The sequence below is a fragment of the Crocuta crocuta genome, unplaced genomic scaffold (assembly GCF_008692635.1).
Source record: "Crocuta crocuta isolate KB4526 unplaced genomic scaffold, BGI_CrCroc_1.0 scaffold121, whole genome shotgun sequence".
Lineage (NCBI taxonomy): Eukaryota > Metazoa > Chordata > Mammalia > Carnivora > Hyaenidae > Crocuta > Crocuta crocuta.
This window is the reverse complement of record NW_027528608.1, coordinates 3,435,151-3,454,669: the sequence shown is the minus strand read 5'-3', so window position 1 is coordinate 3,454,669 and position 19,519 is coordinate 3,435,151. Positions and strand designations below refer to the sequence as shown.

Sequence of the window (19,519 nt, the reverse complement as noted above, 5' to 3'; positions counted from 1 at the left end):
GAGCAAAATTCATTGTTATCTTTGCAAGCAGTCGGACAGGTCAAACAGAAAGAAAGCTGCCCAAACAAATATATCTGGGTGTATGAATGAATTTAGGGGTCCTCTATGTAAAAAGTCTGACCAAGTGAAAGGCTTCTCATGGGTCTTACCTGCCCAGGGAGCAAAGGATCCATGTGGGCTGTCTTGTAGCAAACTTATGCAAATGTCTCTTTTGTTAATGCACTTGGGAACCGATCCAGGGATTAAAGTGAACAGAACACTGTGCTCGCTTCGGCAGCACATATACTAAAATTAGAGTGAACAGAACACTGACCTTCATTTAAATCCTGCCGTTTGTAGCTGGCGGGAGCCAAGGAAGGGGATTATATTGTTTCCATTCAAGACGTGGATTGCAAGTGGCTGACGGTGAGCGAGGTCATGAAACTGTTGAAGGGCAAGGGCACAGACGGCGTGGAGATGAAGGTCGTGAGCCTCCTGGACTTCACCTCATCCATGGTGAGTGCTCACACCCCAACAGGAAACAGCCACGCAAAGCGAGGCTGCCCCAGAAGTGTCAGCAGACCCTTTGCCTCCTGCCTGCATTGGTGACCTGCCCAGACACTCCCAAGCTGGTCTTTGCTGGCATGTGCTCACCTTGGGCCAAAGAGATCATTGGAAAGCTGTAAAAAATGCTGTGCATAAAAGAACCAATTATTTTTCTGATTATTTATTACAAGTCATACGTACTTATGGTAAAAAAAGAAAAGAACAGAACATAGTCAAGTGCTACAAAAGGGCCAGAGACGACATGTGAAAGTCCCTCTCCACACATCAGAGACAGCGCTGGCTGTTTCCCGTGAGATCTCGGGAAGTGTCTGGTGCCCGTGCATGGTCATATGCGCAGTTATATAGCCTTCATTCTCCCCCAGCAGGAGGAATTGTGTACATTCTCTTCCACACTTGGTCACATTTAATTATGGACCTTAGACGCTTCCCTCTATGACAGTGTTCATTCTTTAGACGTTGAGGGAGCATCCTGTGTGTAGGCTGGAGCTGGAGCCCCAGCTGAGCCAGGCCAATGAGGTCCCTGTCCCCAGAAAACTGGCCCTAAATAAGCAAATAAGTGGTTGTTGATTTTCGACAAGTGTGGTATGGGAAATAAATCGGGTAATGCAACAGAATGATTGGAGGTGGTGATGGGTTCCTCTAGACATGGCTTGCACTGAGATGTGAGTGACGGGGACGAGCCAGCTGTTTGAGGGGGCACCAGAGGTGCATTCTGGGCAGGGGGACCGACAGGTGTGGAGTCCCCATACCAGGAAGAAGCTTCTGCTGGAGGAACAGAAAGAAAGCCTTTCAGCTGGAAGGTGGAGACGAGGGAGGGAGCGGCAGGAAATGAGATGGGAGGCAGGCAGGGCCACCTTGGCAGTGGTGGCAGTTTGGAAGCCATTGAGCCTCTCAAGAAGGGGAATGATGTTTATTTGAGAAGGACGTCTTGTTGCCTGAGGCTGGCCGGGTGGCCACAGCGGAAGCTGGCTGTAGCAGGTGTGCTGGCCAACGACGTGAGCAGCTTACACTAGGGCGGGGGGGTGCATGCCCCTGAGATGTATTTTTGTAGGTAGAGCTGACAGGGATTTGTAGATGATCTATGTAGAAAACCTTGTGAAAAGGAAAATGACTGCTCAGTTTGGGTCTTGAACAAAGGCACCATTTTTTTCGTAGCGATGGGGAACAGGGGCAAGGGACGAGGGAGGCAGAGAAGAGAGAAAACAGAGTTGTACCTTGAATGTTTCACATGTTGAATGCAGATGTGAAGTAGGCGGCTGGATGTTCAAATCTGCAGTGCAAGGGAGAAGTCAGACCTAGAAATACCTGAGAATCACCAACCTAGAGATGATAGTTAAAGCCGTTCAGAGACTAACCGGAATTACCCATGAGGGCCTGAGGGACAAGGACTAATCCAGGAGATGCTGCAGGCCTCTGGAGGCCAGTTAGAAGAGAAGTGGGTGCAAAGGAAGTTGTGAGGGAGCATTCAGAGAGATAGGATAAAGAAGCTTCTGGAATCGAGCAAATAAAATCCTGCCGGAGGACAACGGTTGGTTGTGTAGACTACGGTTAAGAGGTGGAGAGGGAGGGAGGCGGGGCCGTGTCTATTATTGTTTGCCAGCAGGACAAAAGAGTACTTTTCAGGGAGAGATGGCAACAGAACTGATTAGAGAGGGCCGAGGGTGAATGGGTCATGTGATTCCCATGATAAGAGATGTCTAGAACAGGCTAATCCACGGAAACACAGTGTAGACCAGCGGTGGCCAGGGGCTGGGGTGTCAGAGAATGTGAAATAACTACTGACGGGTACAGAGCTGCTTTCTGGAGGTCAAGGACATGTTCTGAACTCCTGTGGTGGCTCCACAACTCTGAATGAGCTCGAAACCACAGAATGGCGTTAATGTGGTGAATTTTATGGGATGTGACTTATATCTCCATTTAAAAATGAAGGAAGATGAAGTCGAGGGACTCGGAGAGCATTTTGGGAGAAGGGATCATGAGAAATGGGAGTTTTTAGGGGCAGAACCATAGCATTGCAGGACAAGGGATCGGGGTCCCAACCAGAAACAAAAGAAGTTTGTCCAAAGGAAGGATAAATAAATGAGCTGGGCTCAGGACCAGAGCCTTCATGATGGTGGTGGGGGGCTGCACAGCATAAGGAGAAAGGCTTATCTTTCTATCCTACGAGAACTTTGAACCGGGCCATGAAAGAGCTGAGGTAGGGGTAGAAAAGCAAGGATTCTAGACTCAGACTTGCTGGAATGGCGTTACTGCCAGCCGTGTGACCTTTGGGGGTCAAGGAAAATGGTTCTGAGCTGCAGGAAAATGGGGAGGCGGTGCCAGCATGGGCTGCAGTTTCCATTCACCATAGGTGTTATAATAACCGTGATAGGGTTATTCTTTTCACCCCAAGGCCTTAGACAATGGCAACTGAGCACTGGTTTTAACTGCCTTTGCTTTAAACAAAACCAGATAATGAGAACAGTACAGCCCATGCTCCGATTGAACTGGCAACCTGCTCCCCGACTCTCTGGATTGCAGTGGGGAGCCCCAGCACCCCTCTGCAGAGCATACCTGGAATCCTACTGATGGAGCAGAGACCCCAGCCCTGGAATCAGGCTCTCTCTGACCTGATTCTAACCAGCTGTGTGGCCTTCAGCAGGTTACTTCCCTCCTTAGGACCGTTTCCTCTTTGGTGTAAAGTGGGACGAGTGCAGTGGTCTTGGACTGGGCTCCCTTAATGCCGTGAGTCAGGGGGGGTGCCTCAAGAGTATTTGGGGGAGTGGCAGAAAGGGAGCAGACATTGGGATGCGATCTGGGAGGGGGACATAGGAAAAAGGGAAGCTTTTCAAAGGCGGTGGCGGCAGCGTAGGTGTGTGTAGATAACACAGCAAGCCTGTGTGCTGATAGCAAGGGTCAGGAAGCAGGAGTACAGGAAGGAGGGCACACCCCTAGGGCGGGGGAGATGCAGGCACACAGAACTGGTCTTTAGGGACAGATGCTATTAGGGTAACGCAGGAGTATCAGGAGGACGTGTGTGGGGCTTTGAGAGACCTCTAGAAGGAATGAAATTGCTAGAATACTGTAGGAGTGCCAGGTAATGAGGTGCCCAGCAGAGATTTGGGATCAGGGTTAAGAACTTCAAGGGAAGCCAATTGGCTCGGTAAATGTCCCCCAGTAACGTGCAGCCATTTGGGTGCAGGCCTGGGGGTGAGGCAGAGGGTAGAGTTTAATGAGACTTGGCCTTTGCTGGTTGGACTACAGTGGAGGATAGAGGGAATCTGTAAGGCAGTGGGTGTAAAGATGGATAATGGACTCTAAGCAGGGTGAGGTTGAAAAATGTTTGCAGGCATCAATTCTACATCCACGACTGTTACTGCTTTTGATTAAAAGCAGCGGGTTGTGTGTATGTCTTGTAGAGTGTGGTGGGATCCAATGGCAATTTTCTAGAAAAGAGGCATCTTCATCCAAAGGAGCCAGACTCCAGAGTGAATACCCTTCTTTATCATCCCATCTCTCAAATTTCTTGATTTCTATCATGAACAGTGTGCCCCGCCGCTTTAGGTATGTTGTTACGTATATTTAAAGGACTGATTTCAGTGCCTGAAACCTAGCAGATGTTCAGTCAACACTTGAACACAGCAACCTCAATGTCAGGCAAACCTTCGAAGCAGGTGACAATCCACGTGGAAGGTTACAGGAAACAAGGATCTTCAGATTTCTTAAGTGAACCTTGCACAATCTTTTAAAAGTTAATAGTAGTGCCTCTGGGCCCAGAGTTCCAACTGGGGAAGATGAAAAGGTTCAGGAGATGGATGGCGGGGATGGCTGTACAACCGTGTGAATGGGCTTCGTGCCATCCACCTGTACCCTTTAAAATGGTTAAAATGGTCAATTTTCTGTTATGTATATTTCATCAGTTTAAAGATAGGGGAAAAGCTAACAGCATCTCCACCATGGATTCTAGATTGTCAAGGGAATAGAGTTGATCTATACTGACTAGCATGGACTGAAGTCCAACATACGTTAGGTGAAGAAAGCAAGAGTGGACCAGTGGGTCATGTAGTCCCTTTAAGGAAAAGACCATGGTGACGTATAGATGCAACACATCAATACCTCTCTATGAACGTTCTCTCTAAAAGCATCACAGAAATAGTGGTTACTTCAGGGGAGAGGCCCTGGAAGCCAAGGTGGGAGGAATACCTATTGTTTGGTATATCATTTTCATATCGTTGACCGTGAGTATGTGTTCCTTTTAAGAAGAGTAAGAACCTTAAAAAGTGAGTAGTGGTCCCTCGCCTAAATTACTACTACTGAGCCTATTCCTCAAAAATTGTCCTTGTTTTGAAGAATGTAAGCACTCGTCACCTGGGTTTCAGAATTTCATCAGCTCAGTTTGCAAGGATGCTGCAAGAGCAGAATCTTGGCAGCAGTCCTTTATCCGCTATCCGGAGGATTCTAGCACCCTTTTTCCTCTTTCCTCCGCAGCACAGTAAGTGTGCGACGTACTCTGTGGGCATGCAGAAAACCTACTCCATGATCTGCTTAGCCGTAGACGACGACGACAAGACTGATAAAACCAAGAAAATCTCGAAGAAGCTTTCTTTTCTGAGTTGGGGCACCAACAAGAACAGACAGAAGTCGGCCAGCACCTTGTGCCTCCCGTCAGTGGGGGTCGCGAGGCCACAGGTCAAGAAGAAGCTCCCCTCCCCCTTCAGCCTTCTCAACTCCGACAGTTCTCTGTACTAATGGGAGCAAACGGGCTCCAAATGCCAGTGTCTCTGGTGCCGACCGTGCCTTCCTAGTTGTGCCACAACAGAAAGCGTCTAAATAATCGCGAGTCCCCTTTTCTCGCCAGGTAAACGTACAATTGGTAGGTGGCAGGTCTTCGTGAATGCAAGTAACAAGAAACCTCTAGAAATTTGAGGAGTGTTACAATATTGCTGCAGGTTATTTATTATATATAGTATTGTAAATAGAACAGCCTTGCAAATATGGCTATTTTTAACGGCTAGTTACGGCTTATGGTTACTATCAGAATTCAGTGGGGGTCACCTCTATTGCTGTCCTACTCGTGACCGTGTCCGGGCTTGGGTAACAGATCATTCCTTAACTCAGAATTCCAACGACCCCCAGTGAGGGCAGGTCAAGGGGCTGTAATGATTGACGATGTTAGTATAACTGAGAAGTGTTCCGGAGAACTGCTTCCTGAGGGGAATTTGTGAACCTGAAATGAAAAGATTTTACGACGATTTCTGCATAATAGAATGCTATTTCCAGATGAAGTCTAGTGCCAAATCTGTCATCACTTACTAGATAAAAACAAAAAAAAAACCACACGATCTGGGAGCATCGTTGCTTCTAGTTTGATGTCATTAACCAGTTGCTAACACGGTGGCAGTGTTAGACGGGAAAGCTATCTACAAGGTAGACAATATACTGTTTGATACTCAAAACATTTTTGTGTGTGTTTAAAGTAGAAAGTATATAACTGTATATTTTAAGAGTCTTTAAGATGGGTTAGAAACATTTTATAAGGCAAAGGTGTAAATGATTCTAGGTTAAAACTCTGTTCGACTTGTTTTTACCTGTCAATTTCTCTTGCTTGCAAGTTGGATGACACCGTGATTCTACTAAGATTCACGGTTGACATAGCTGAAGTTCTATAGCTAAAAAAAAAAAAACAAAAAAAAATTGAAATCTATTTTTGAGAATTAAGAACTTAAATATTTTCTAGTGTGCAATATCAAAAGGGAAGTAGCCACATTTGGGAAAGTGTTATCTATCCACTGCTGTTAGGCCCATTTTTGTATAAATATTTAAATAAACACATTCATTTGCCTGAATTAGTATTTTTTCAAATTTTTTTCCACTTATATGTCACTCCCCTTTCAGACTGTTTCTACCCTAATTCACAAAACTTTCCTATGTTTGTTTGTTTTATGGCTGACATTTCGCAAAACAGGTCTCAGGGAGCTTTCAAGTTATTTCAGCATCTTTGGAAACATATGTGCATCTTTAATTGCATTTATTTTCTGAGTGGTCGATTGTACCTTTGGATCCCCACCCCTAGCTCTCCTCTCTGGACGCATCTGCCCCTGCCATTTTCCTATATATACCTTCCCACTGTTGGGCTATATATTTGCAAACACATTCTTTACCCCTCTCACACACATTGGCTTTTTATCTTTAAAAGGGACCCCCCCACTCCAGGCTGTGTTCAGAAGGCATGCTCAGGGCATGCTCAGGGGCTATAAACAAACTGTAGCTACCAGGAAGGGAGAAGGACGGAGGGAGGGGAAAGGAAGGAAGAAGAAAGGCTGTACAATTGTTTATTTACACTGGCAGCACCCTCAAAACAGCGATAGAAAGAACACTAGGCCTGCCACCAGGAACAAGGGGCTTACGGTACACAGCACAGCACTTCATTGTAGGTTTGCTTCCTTTAGAAGGTCACTTCTACCTCCTTAAACTTGATTAGACTTTTCCATGCGAGTCAAGGTCAAGGTATGTTAAAGTCTGCCCAGGCTGGCTTTTTGCTGAATTTGAGAGTCCCTGTTTAAACTCTCTTAGGAACATTCCCACGGGCCCTCTCTCTCTCTTTCTTTCTTTTTTTAAAAGATTTTATTTTAAAGTACTCTCTACACCCAATGTGGGGCTCGAACTCACAACCCCGAGATCAGGAGTGGCATGTTCTACCTATGAGCCAGCCAGCTGCCTCCCAACGGGCCCTCTTTCACTAGCATGATGAGGACCGTGCTACCTGGAGCCTGCTAACTCCACGGTCTTAAACGCCTGAACCCAGAGAACAGGGCAGGGCAACCGGCAGCTTCCATTCAGGCCTCACCTCATCTTTTGTTAGTTGCAGCGAAAGGAGATTTCCTTGTCCTCAATTTTAAATATGCGAAGGAAACCATGTGGCTCCTGGCAGTGGGAAGAGTCGTCACCTGGGCTGTGTGAAGAAGGCATGAATGTGCTGTGCTACTGCCTGGCCAACCACTGGCTCCAGTTCTCCGACCGAAGCGTTACTGAGTTGCTGGATACTTGGGAACTTCTGAAGCAGAAGCGGGGCTTTAACTTTTCCAACTCCTGGGATTTGCTGCACAGTTCGAAGGAGGGATAGCTCAGGGATCAGAGTCCGTTTCTTACTGAGGAAAGGGTTCTTACTGGGCTCTTTGGTTTGTTCTTGAACCTAATGGGAAAGTAAAGGAAAAGCACATGAGCGCCCTCTAGAGGACCGGCAGTTCTTCTACACATTAATGGAAATTGAGTTTTACTTTTTTCCATTTGGTTCAGTTTGACTTACCACTACAAATGTTTTCATATACCACAAATCTGATTTTTCAGACATCAGAAAAACTACTGTTTTTTAAAATTTTTTTTGAGAGAGAAAGGACACAAGCGGGGATGGGCGGGGAGGGGGGGGCGAAAGGGAGAGAGAATCGCAAGCAGGGTCCACACTGCCAGCGCAGAGCTTGATATGGGGCTTGAACTCACGAACCATGAGACCATGACCTGAGCGGAAATCGAGTCAGATGCTTAACTGACTGAACCACCCAGGCGCCCCAGAAAAATTACTGAAAAATGAACCATATGAGAACATAAAGGAGTAAGAGAGAAAAATGTATTAAAAATTAAATTTCCATACAAATCAAAACCACACTGAGATACCACCTCACACCAGTCAGAGTGGCTAAAATGGGCAAATCAGAGAACTCTAGATGCTGGCGAGGATGTGGAGAAACGGGCACCCTCCTACACTGTTGGTGGGAATGTAAACTGGTACAGCCCATCTGGAAAACAGTGTGGAGGTTCCTCAGGAAACTAACAATAGAACTCCCCTATGACCCAGCAATAGCACTGCTAGGAATTTACCCAAGGGATACAGAAATGCTGATGCATAGGAGCACATGTACCCCAATGTTCATAGCAGCACTCTCCACAATAGCTAAAACATGGAAAGAGCCTAAGTGTCCATCAACAGATGAATGGATCAAGAAGATGTGGTTTATCTATACCATGGAATACTACATGGCAATGAGAAACAATGAAATCTGGCCATGTGTAGCAACATGGATGGACCTTGAGGGTGTTATGCTGAGCGAAATAAGTCAGGCAGAGAAGGACAAATATCATATGTTTGCACGTATAGGAGGATTAGGAGGAACTTGACGGAGGAACAAGGGGGAGAAGAAGGGCGGAAATGGTGGGGGAAAGGGAGAGAGGCAAACCATGAGAGACTCTTGAATGCTGACAAAAACTGAGGACTGATGGATGTGGGGGGGGGGGGGGATGGGCATGGAGGAGGACACTTGTGGGGATGAGCACTGAGTGTTATGTGGAAACTAATTTGACAATAAACTATTAAAAAAAAATAAAAATAAATAAATACAGAACACTTAGAATGAAAAAAAAAAAAATTAAATTTCCAGAATGCTTAAGATAAAGCAATGTAAGCAATGAACATACTCTTGAGGAATTCAAACATCTTTCTATTGTTCACTAATAAACGATTCAATTGTATGGGATTAAATTAAACCTAAAAGGGACTTGCTTAATACAGGACCCGGAGAAAGCTTGTCTGTCAGAGGAGAGAAACCCAGTCTTCAGTTAGCAATGAATTTGGAAGGCAGACAATCACATTACATCAAGGGAAGAACAGTGAAGGAAGGGATGCGGCACAGACGGAAGAGGGATCTGTGAACTACACGGGGCTGCCTGCATTATTTCAGTTTGATTCTCAATCCTAGCTACACATCAAAAGGGAAATTTTAAATCAACAACACAACAAAAATTCATGCTTAGGTCCCACCCTGACATTCTGATTTTTAATTGGTCTGAGGTAAGGCTCATGTATCACTGTTTTCAAAAGTTTCCCAAGAGGACTGCCTGGGTGGCTCAGTTGGTTAAGTGTCTGACTTTGGCTCAGGTCACGATCCCCTGTTCATGGGTTCGAGGCCCCCCATCAGGCTCTGTGCCGAAAGCTGGGAGCCTGCAGTGTCTCCCTCTCTCTGGCCCTCCCCTGCTTGTGCTGTCTCTCAAAAATAAATAAATGTGAAAAGAATTTTGTTTTAAGAGTTTCCCAGGAAATTCTTGGGCGCCTGGGTGGCTCAGCTGGTTAAGCGTGGGATTTCGGTTCAGGTCATGATCTCACGGTTCGTGAGTTCAAACCCCTCACTGGGCTCTCTGCAGTCAGCACAGAGCCCGCTTTGGATCCTGTCTCTCAAAAAACAAATAAATAAACATTTAAAAGCTTCTCAGGAAATTCTAAAGTACAGCCAAGTCTAAATAGTACAACCAAGTTAATAATCAGTGAGGACAATGGAAAACTAGGCTTAAAAAAAAAAGGATCATCTGCTTCTGGCTGCAGTTGATCAAGGGTGAATAGATTCCTTTAGACTGGATTGATGGACTGCAACCATAACAAGCGCAGCACCTAGAGTACAAGATCCAGGAATGTCAGGTGAGCATCTGTAAGGCAGGGTTCCTGCAGAGGAGTAGGAATCAGCACTTACTAACTGGATAATAAGGCAGGAGGCTTCCATCTGGCTGGCCACTGGAAGCAACACCATCCCAAGGTCCAGCACAGTAAACTTCTGTATGGCTGAGAAGTATTGTTCACTCATCCGCGTTTTCTCAACTATCACCATCCCTTGAAGACTACTGGACTTCAGAGGAAGAAAAAAAACCAGTAAACCATTGTGTAACAAAACTACCTGCAGAGTTAAGAAAACTACCAGTCCAGTGTGCTTGGAATGGCCAATGGCTTTATATAAATTATTTCGGGGGGGGTGGTGGTGGTGGTGGATGGAAGTCAATTTTCAATTTCAATTTCTTCCATTCAGTACTTACATTTCTAACCCGAACAAGCCTCTTTCTGTAGCCATTTCCTGCCACCAGATCAGCTTCGGTGACATAAACAATGCAAGATCTGCTTGACACGTAAAAATCTACCGGTGTCAGGCCATCCTCAAAAACGATTTTAATTTTCCCTTAGAAGACAGACAAGAAAAATGAGTTCCGTGAGCGCTGGATGAAAGGCGACAGTAGGTAGAACGTTTTTAAAAAGTTTAGAAGAGGCCTTTTGCACAGGGCAGCCCACTGACCTTGCATCCCCTGCACAAGCTGCGACCCGCGCCACTTCTGGTTGGCCACAATATGCCCAAAAGGCACATGCATGGGACCTGTGCCCTCAGGCCCGTTCCTAGCCATCGCCTGCCTCGATCTAATAAGAAAAACAGAAGACGGCATTTGAGCAGGCTCTCCTGCACACGGCCCCACGTTCCACTCGAAGTCGGGGCCTCTTTGGTAGGAGCCTATCTGCAGTGTTCCTCAAAAGACTGGATTATTTCCTAAAGTCTAAGACCCAGGAGATTCCTGTTCTGGTAGCCGCGTCCCTCAATTCCGTCACCTGTTGGGTCCTGATACGCCCGCTCGGTCTGTGCGGTAGCTCCTCAGTCCGGTCCCGGGCGGGGACCGAGCCCTCCTGGACCCCACCTCCGCCACAGCCAGAGGTTCCGGCCCCTTTACCTGCGGCGCGCCACTTCCGGGTTCCCTTCGGTGAGCGGACCAGTTTTTCATCCTGCCCGCCCTCTGCCTCCCACGGTGTCGGATAGGCTATGGCGTCAAAGATCGACATCTGGTCTGGCCAATCAGAGAACTGACCACGCACCGTTTCCGCCCCGGAGAGAATTTGAATGGGGACCGCTGGTTGCCAAGAGCGACGGGCGCGGAGTAACCGTGGCTCCGATTGGTCGAGAAGGAAGCAAAGCCAATGGCAGGCGATGTTGTTGCAAAGTGCATTGCGTAAGATAGCGTCTGGGGCTCGACCGGCGGGAGGGGCACAAGCCCTAGGGAGCGGCCCTCGCCTGTGAGGCCGTCTGCACGTCCATCCAGCCCTGGTCCAGCCACTCCCGGCAGTAAGGATGCTCCTGGGGTTTCGCAGAGGCCGCAAGGGCCAGTTTGTAAGTAGATCCCGGGGGCCAGGAGTTAACGGGAGTGGTTTGGGATTTGGCCTGAGGTTGAGGCCAGGTAGCAGCACCAAAGGAAATGATTTTCCGTTCGAGAAGCCCTGATTTTTTGTGTTCTAAAGCATCCTCTATCCCAGGGTCGGCCTCAGTCGGACAGGAGTCGCCTTGTCTCCCTTGAAACTTTTGCAACTTTTGGGGAGCACTCCTTCCGGCACAGACCTACTCCCCTGAATCCCCCAGTTGGAAATCGTTCTTAAGATTCCTTCCTCCACTCCCCGCCGCGCACGCCCCATCAGCCAAGTTCCATAGATTCCACCCACCAAATATGTCTGGCAGCTGTTTCCGTCTCCACCCCGGTTTCCAGACCCGAAGGAGCCCTTCCCGCCCTGTGCCGCCGCAGCACCAAATTTGTCTTTCCCTTTCCCTTGGCACTTTCCATAAATCCATGTTATGTAATAAGTACTTGGGTGTCTCCCCTCTATACTCTATTACCTTGAGGACGAAGACAAGGTTTCTTCATTGCAGTGCTGGTGTTTCGCCTCTAGTAGGTGTGAATGAATGGCTAGTGCCTGGAAAGTTAAGACCGGGCTATACTCAGAAACTTCCAAGGCACCTCGGGTGGCTCAGTTGCTTAAATGTCCGACTCTGATTTCATCTCAGGCCATGATCTCACGGTTTGTGAGCTCAAGCCCCGCAGGGGGCTCTGCACTGCCAATGCTTGGGATTCTCTCTCCCGACTCTCTCCCTCTATCCCACTCGCACTCTCTCTCTCTCTCTCTCAAAATAAATAAATAAACTTAAAAAGAAACTTCTGAATGATTGCCAGTTGCCTACAGCCAGATTCTCTGATTTCCACTGTTTGCAGGGGCTAGTTTTCATTGTTCTGCATCTTTGACATAAACTATCTGAAATCTTTATTAAGCTTCTACCAGATGTTGAGTAAGGAGGGAAGTACTTGAGTTCCAGGGTTGATAAAGACAAGAAGATTGCCTGCCCTCAAGAAGCTTCCATTCTGCGAGGGACAGCAAGTGAGGGACTGGAGTAATCGGGGGTCATGCTGTGAGACAAGTGGAGTCCTAGAGGGTGACTGTGAGGGATTGTCGGGGAGGCCCCTCTGAGGAGGAAAGACGAGAGAGCCCCCACAGTGGGCAGCTGCAGTGGTGTTCTCTGGGTGGGCGTGTCTCCATTGCCAGGTGGGTTCCTGGTGGGGTTCAATCCCGGGGTGGCCAGTGCAGGTGTCTCCTCTTGGGCCCAAGGAGGGGTGGTGACGGGAGTCGGGTGATCCCATACACCAGTGACCCGGCTGGGTTTCATTTGTGCAGAAACACATCGTCCACGGCCTCCTGCCCGCAGCCAGCATCGCACCGAAGCCAGCTGTGCCCCGCACACCTCCTCCCCGAAGCCCTAACCCTTCTCCAGAGAGACCAAGGTGAGTCTCAGGTGAGCAGGCATTGAGGTGACCCTTGTGCTCAGCCGCCCAGTGGTAGGTCCTGGAGCTGTTGAAACTGGTAAGAAAATCACAAGTAGGGCCATTAGATTCATGTCCTTCGAAGTGTTTGTCATGCTTCCATAATGAAGCAATTAACATGGTTTCTCTGTGGGATAATGGTCTGTCCTTGTCAGGTGTATGGAGTTTGCACATTTCATAATTGAATGCAATTAGCATTTTTCCAAATAGAAAGCTTTAAAGCCCAAGTTTATAGGATGCCGAAAGGAATTTCAACTATGCACATAAATTTTCTTTTGAAGCACAAGTCTGCCTTTTAAAAGAGTTGATTTTGGGGGGCTCCAGGGTGGCTTGGTCTGTTACGCATCCAACTCTTGGCTTCAACTCAGGTCATGGTCTCACAGTTCATGAATTCAAGACCCCGTTGGGCTCTGCACTGGTAGCACGGAGCCTGCTTAGGATTCACTCTCTCTACTCTCTCTCTCTCTCTTTCTCTGTTCCTCCTCCGTGCATGCTCTCTCTCTCTCTCAAAAATAAAGAAATAAACATTAAAAAAATAAATAAAAGAGCTGATTTTGGGAAAAGAAAGAGAAGTGTGTTCACTCACCAGGGCCTGGGGTTTCTCCATTTCCGGTGCTCCTTACACCAGAGAACTGATTTTCTTTTATGCCTAAGACTCCTGCCTGTGCCTTCTAAGGCTTTAGACACAGGAAAATTTTAGACTATGTTTTATCCATAAAAAAACGTGGATACATGGCTTGATTGTTACCAGTGGATTAGCAGTGAGAACCTTTGAGTGTTCCTTGAAACAAGAATATTGTATGCTTCCTGAGTAAAAAACACTTTGAAATATCTTTAGTGTTTGTTTCTTCCTTAAGTACCGTGTTGATAACAAGAATAGTCATTTGTGAGTGTTTACCCTTGCTGAAGACTGTTGTAAGTGCTTCAGAAGCATTATTTCATTCCATCCTCAGCAAGGCTTGGCAACTTTGGCATATTTCTACATTTTTAAGAAGTAAAGGATGGCATTCAAATTAAACTTAGGTGTTACTGCGCTTCACAGGGAGTGTAATAGTGTTAAGAATCTTACAGCCAATGGGGCGTCTGGGTGGCTTAGTCAGTTAAGCGTCCAACTTTCGCTTAGGTCATGATCTCGCAGTTCGTGGGTTTGAGCCCCGCGTCGGGCTCTGTGTTGACTGCCAGCTCAGAGCCTGGAGCCTATTTCAGAGTCTGTGATTCCCTCTCCTCTGACCCTCCCCTGCTCACGCTGTCTCTTTTTCTCTCCTAGAAATAAATAAAACATTAAAAAAATTTTTAAACAAGAATCTTACAGCCGTTTACTGCTCTTTCCCCCTTCCCGTTCTTCGTTGTTACTGTTGTCATACATTTTAATTTTTTTTAAAGTTTATTTACGTATTTTGAGAGAGAGAGAGAGAGAGAGAGAGAGAGAACTCCAAGTGCCGCCACCATGGAGCCCAACACGGGGTTCAAACTCAGGAATTACAAGATCATGACCTGAGCTGAGATCAAGAGTTGGACACTTAACCAACTGAGCCACCCAGACACCCCGGTCATACATTTTAGATCCATGTATTGTAAGTCCCACAATATATTCTTACTGTTTTTGCCTTAAGCAGCCTTTTACCTTTACTTAATCAGTTTTATTGAGGGGTAAAAAACATATAGGACACGTTTCTATGCACCAGATCATCATTGCGATCAAGATAATAAATCCATCCATGGTCCCCTAAGGTTCCCTTCTGGCCCTTTGTGATTCCTCCCTCCTTGTCCTCTCCCACACCCCGCGCCTCTGCCCAGTCTACCCTCACCTCGTCCCCAGGTAGCCACTGCTCTGCCTTCTGTCACCTCAGGTTCATCTGCATTTCCTAGAATTTTGTATAAGTGGAATTACACAAGATAATTATGCCGGCTTCTTTGATTCAGCATGATTATTTTGAGATTCATCCATGTTGTCGTGAAAATCAGTAATTCAGTCATCCATCCTTTTTGTTGCTGAGTAGCAACAAATAATCCATTCACCTGGGGAGAGAGATTTGAGTTGTTTTGGGGTTTTCTTATTTTAGGAATAAAGCTGCTGTGAACATTTGTGCACAAATCTCTGTTTCCCACATAGGCCTTCATTTTTCTCGGAAACACACCGAGGAATAGAAGAGGTGGGTCATATACTAGGTGTATATTTACTAAGTAACTGTCAGACTGTCTTCCAGAGTTTTTATTTCATTTCTGTCCTGACCAGTGTTGTATGCGTTCTAGTTGCTTCACATCGTCACCAACACTTAGTTTGGTCAGTCGTGTGTGTGTGTGTGTGTGTGTGTGTGTGTGTGTGTGTGTGTGTCTGAGAGTGGTTTTATAAATTTACTTGACATTAGTCCTAACTCATGTTGCCTGCTAGAGGATTTTGAAAGTGGGGAAAGGTGCACAGATAACAATGTTTAGAGGTCGTCTGGTGAGTCTCCGTCCTCCTGATGCTTCCTGGACGGCTTCATGCTGACCCCGAATGGGCCATTCCTCATTCCCTCGGCCTGGGCAGCTCTCTTGTGCCCAGAGTCCATGCACACATCTGAAATTCCCTGCTCCCTCCTTGCAGTTGTCTGGATCTTTCTGCCCGAGGGGGCCTATCTCTTGAAGCTCACTCTGCAGAGGCATTGGTGAATGTTGGCGGGGTGATCTCTGGTCGCTGCCTCATGGATGCAGAGTGGCCCTTCTCACCGGCCCTCTTTGTGGGACCCATTCTGCCAGGCCTAGGTTGGAAAGGGTCGTCCTGGCCAATCTTTTACATTTTGGACATTCTAATGGGTGTGTAGTAGTATCCAATTGTGGTTTGTTTTTGTTTGTTTTTTTGTGGGTTTTTTTTGCATTTCTTTTGATAACCAAGGTTACTGAGCATCTTTTCATGTGCATTTGTCATTTGTATATCTTCTCCAGTGGAACTTCTGTTCACATCATGGGCTTTTATTTTATTTTATTTTATTTTATTTATTTATTTTTTAAATGTTTTATTTATTTCTAGGAGAGAGAGAGACAGCGTGAGCAGGGGAGGGTCAGAGAGAGAGGGAGTCACAGACTGAAACAGGCTCCAGGCTCTGAGCTGGCAGTCAGCACAGAGCCCGACGCGGGGCTCGAAACCACGAACCGTGAGATCATGACCTAAGCGAAAGTCGGACACTTAACCGACTAAGCCACCCAGGCACCCCTGTCATGGGCTTTTAAAAACTGCGTTGTGTGTGCTCTTCTTACTGTGTTTCAAGAGTTCTTTATATATCTGGATGCGAGTCTTTTACCAAATATGAGGTTTGCAGATACTTTCTTCCCATACATGGCTTGTCTTCATTCTTCCAAAGAGCACAAGGTGGGGGTGCCAGTTGGTCAAGTGTCTGACTCTCGATTTTGGCTCAGATCAGGATCTCATGGTTCATGAGATCGAGCCCCACATTGGGCTTTTCACTGACAGCGGGGAGCCTGCTTGGGATTCTCTCTCTCTCTCTGCCCCTTCCCTGCTCTCTCACACTCCCTCTCCCTCTCTCTTTCTCTCACACTCTCTCAAAATAAATTTAAAAAATAATCATTAAAAAAATAAAGAGTAGAAGTTTCTAAATTTTTATGAAGTTTGTCACACCAATTGTTTTTCTTTTACAGATCATTTCAGTATCATATCTAACAAATCTTTGCCTACCTTAAGGCCACAAAAATTTTCTGTTATATTTTCTTCTAGAAGTTTTATAGTTTGGGGCTTTACCTTTAGGTCAAAAATTCATCTTGAGTTTGTTTTTGAATATAGTGTAGGAGGTACAGATTCAAGTTCATTTTTTTTGCATGTGGATATCCAGTCATTCCAGCACTATTTGACAAAATGCATTATTGTGTTTGTTATCTATTGTGTAACCGATTACACCAAAACTCAGTGGCTTAAAGCATAAAATGATAGCATTTTTTAAATCCCATATCTCACGATGTCCTTTTCTCTTTTTAATTATTTTCTCCTCTCTGTGTTTCATTTTGGTTATTTTCTCTTGTTTTGCCTTCAACTTTACTAATCATCTCTTCTGCTGTTTGTCTCATCCAGTGTCATTTTAAGCTTATGAAATTCAAGTCTTATTTTAATAATTTCCCATGTTTCGGGGCACTTGGGTGGCTCAGTCAGTTAAGCGTCCAGCTTCGGCTCAGGTCACGATCTCATGGTTCGTGAGTTTGAGGCCTGCCTCTGGCTCTCTGCTGTCAGCACAGAACCCGCTTTAGTTACTCTGTCTCCCTCTTTCTACTTCTTCCCCACTGGTTCTCTCTCTCTCTCTCTCAAAAATAAATAAACTTAAAAAAAATAATCTCCCATGTTTCTCCATAGGTTTTTGAACACATGGAATACAGTTATAACAACTGTCTCAGTGTCCTCTGCTAATTCTCACATATGTGTTCAGTTCTGATTGGGTTTCTATTGATTCTTCTCATCATTTAGGGTCATGTTTTCCTGTCTCTCTGTGTGCCTGGTTATCTTGGATTACATACTAGGCATTGTTCTAAGTTTTACCTCTTGTGCGTTGGATATTTTTGTATTCCTACAAATCTTCTGGAATTTTGTTCTTGGATACCGTTAAGTTACTTGGAGACTGATTTAATCTTCTAGGTCTTGTTTTTACGCTTTGTTAGGTACGGCCTGAAGCATCTAGGGCTAATTATTCCCAGAGGCAATTACTCCTTTCCGAGTACTGTACCCAGTGTCCTGTAGATTATAACTGTTTCCCATCTGTCTGGTGGGAACAAGCATCATCCCCAGCCATGTGTAAGCACCTGGCACTGACCCCTAGTCGTTGTGGATGATTCTTCCCCCAGGCTTGGATAGTTTCCTCACATTCCTGCACTGAGGAAACTTTGTGAACAGTCAGGGGGCCTTCTGCAGATTTCCGGAGCTCTCTCTGTTTAGCTCTCTCCTTTCCGATACTCTGCCCTGCAAATTCTGTCTGCTGTGCTGTTCCTGGACGTTCCACCTCCGTCTCCGCAACTCAGGAGGTCCACCTGGCTGCACTTCAGTTCTTCCTCCCTGTGCCGTGACCTGGAAATTCTCTCAGGAATTAAGCTGACATAATTGTAAATCTGTTGTTTTGTTTTGCTTTCTCAAGTGGGAGGGTAAATCCATTACTCTGTCTTTCCAGTGGCATAGTTTTGAATAATTTGCAAGTGTTTTTAAAATGCCTTTTTAAAAAATGTTTATTTTTGAAAGAGAGAGTGAGGGAGACAGAGTACAAGTGTGGGAGGGGCAGAGAGAGAGGAAAACACAGAATCCAAAGCAGGCTCCAGGCTCTGAGCTGTCAGCGCAGAGGCTGACACAGGGCTTGAGCCCACAGACTGCGAGATCATGACCTGAGCCGAGGTCGGATGCTTTTCCAACTGAGCCACCCAGGCACCCCTAAAATGCCTTTTAAAATCTTTTTTATCTTATTCTTTTTTTTTATTAAAAATTTTTTTTAATGTTTTATTTATTTCTGAGAGAGAGAGAGAGGCAGGGTGAGCAGGGGAGGGTGAGAGAGAGAGGGAGACACAGAATCTGAAGCAGGCTCCAGGCTCTGAGCTATCAGCACAGAGCCCGAAGCGGGACTCAGACCCACGAACTGCAAGATCATGACCTGAGCCGAAGTCGGACGCTTAACCAACTGAGCCACCCAGGCACCGCCCCCCCCCTTTTTTTTTTTTATCTTATTCCATCTCCCTGTTTTGTTTTCAATTCTGATCTTTCATTTAAATAGGAAACTACTTGAATATAGACCCCCTGGGTTAGAGACCTGTACTGAGACATACCTCCTATGAACTCGGAAATCTTGGGCAAGTCATTTATATTTTATGAAAAAATGGAGATGACGCTAATAGCTGTTGGTGTGATAATGGAATGAGGTTGCCTGATGGCACATCCCAGACGGCGGGCACGTGGTCCGTAGATACGCACCAAGCGTTACAGAACAGAAGGTCAGCCTTCATTCATGCTTAGGCCCTGTTGGTCAGCCTTCAGCTTGCAGGTCTGGGTCCCACCTTCTCACGGGGATGTTTTTGTCCCTAGGTCTGCCCTGGCTGCAGTCATCCTCACAACAGCACTGACCGGCCGGACTGTTGCCATTCCTCAGCCTCGTCAGAGATCCCTGTCTGAGAGTGACACGACTTTCATCCAGCCCTATGCCACCACCTCAGAGCTGAGGCTTCAGTAAGGGCCCTGTTGCTGCCTCTGCTTCTCGGGGCCGAGGAGCAACGGCTCACGCGTGCGCGGGCGTGTGCGTGTGGGTATGACTGGCGCTGAGGACTCAGGTTTTTCATCACCAGTGTCAAAGAGACACTGGCCTGGGGCATTGATTGCTTTTGATTTGTATCCGAATTTTCTCTAGAGTGGCTCTTGTTCAGTTATGGCTTGTGACAGCCCTGGTCATTTTCATGGCTGCACAGAGCCAGTGAATTCAGTGCTGCCCTTAGCCCCTCACAGGACTCTCTGTGCCACAGCCTAGATGATGACAGTTGTCACCAACCACTTCTCGTGTGTCTCTTCTCTGAACGGTCCCACTGATTTTACCTTCACTGGCAC

The 19,519-nt window shown here is 46.4% G+C and overlaps 3 protein-coding genes across 6 annotated transcripts in view; 2 read left to right on the top strand and 1 right to left on the bottom strand.

Moving 5' to 3' along the window:
• The window catches only part of RHPN2 (rhophilin Rho GTPase binding protein 2), a 54,206-nt gene extending 47,835 nt beyond the window's left edge, over positions 1–6,371 (top strand). Inside the window, exons 14-15 of the mRNA XM_077754688.1 lie at positions 340–495; positions 5,014–6,371. Of these exons, the coding sequence (XP_077610814.1) occupies positions 340–495; positions 5,014–5,274 (417 nt within the window). The 3' untranslated portion in view covers positions 5,275–6,371. The remainder of the gene's footprint in view (positions 1–339; positions 496–5,013) is intronic.
• Positions 6,372–6,677: 306 nt separating this feature from the next.
• FAAP24 (FA core complex associated protein 24) lies at positions 6,678–11,115 on the bottom strand. Of its 3 annotated transcripts, none has more exons than XM_077754680.1 (5): positions 11,056–11,115; positions 10,632–10,750; positions 10,378–10,517; positions 10,041–10,193; positions 6,678–7,717 (listed from the first exon to the last, which is right to left on the bottom strand). In XM_077754680.1, the coding sequence occupies exons 2-5, from the start codon at positions 10,735–10,737 to the stop codon at positions 7,469–7,471; spliced, it is 648 nt and encodes a 215-aa protein (XP_077610806.1). In that variant the 5' UTR covers positions 10,738–10,750; positions 11,056–11,115; the 3' UTR covers positions 6,678–7,468. The 3 variants fall into 3 exon arrangements, with proteins under 3 accessions (XP_077610806.1, XP_077610805.1, XP_077610807.1); XM_077754679.1 differs by having other exon boundaries at positions 10,937–11,065; XM_077754681.1 differs by lacking the exons at positions 10,632–10,750; positions 11,056–11,115 and having other exon boundaries at positions 10,041–10,188; positions 10,378–10,460.
• A 258-nt stretch (positions 11,116–11,373) lies between these two features.
• Positions 11,374–19,519, top strand: part of CEP89 (centrosomal protein 89) — a 65,252-nt gene continuing 57,106 nt past the window's right edge. For both annotated transcript variants that reach the window (XM_077754644.1, XM_077754646.1), the window contains exons 1-3: positions 11,374–11,489; positions 12,818–12,924; positions 19,007–19,147. In XM_077754644.1, coding sequence (XP_077610770.1) covers positions 11,451–11,489; positions 12,818–12,924; positions 19,007–19,147 — 287 coding nt within the window. In that variant the 5' untranslated portion in view covers positions 11,374–11,450. The remainder of the gene's footprint in view (positions 11,490–12,817; positions 12,925–19,006; positions 19,148–19,519) is intronic.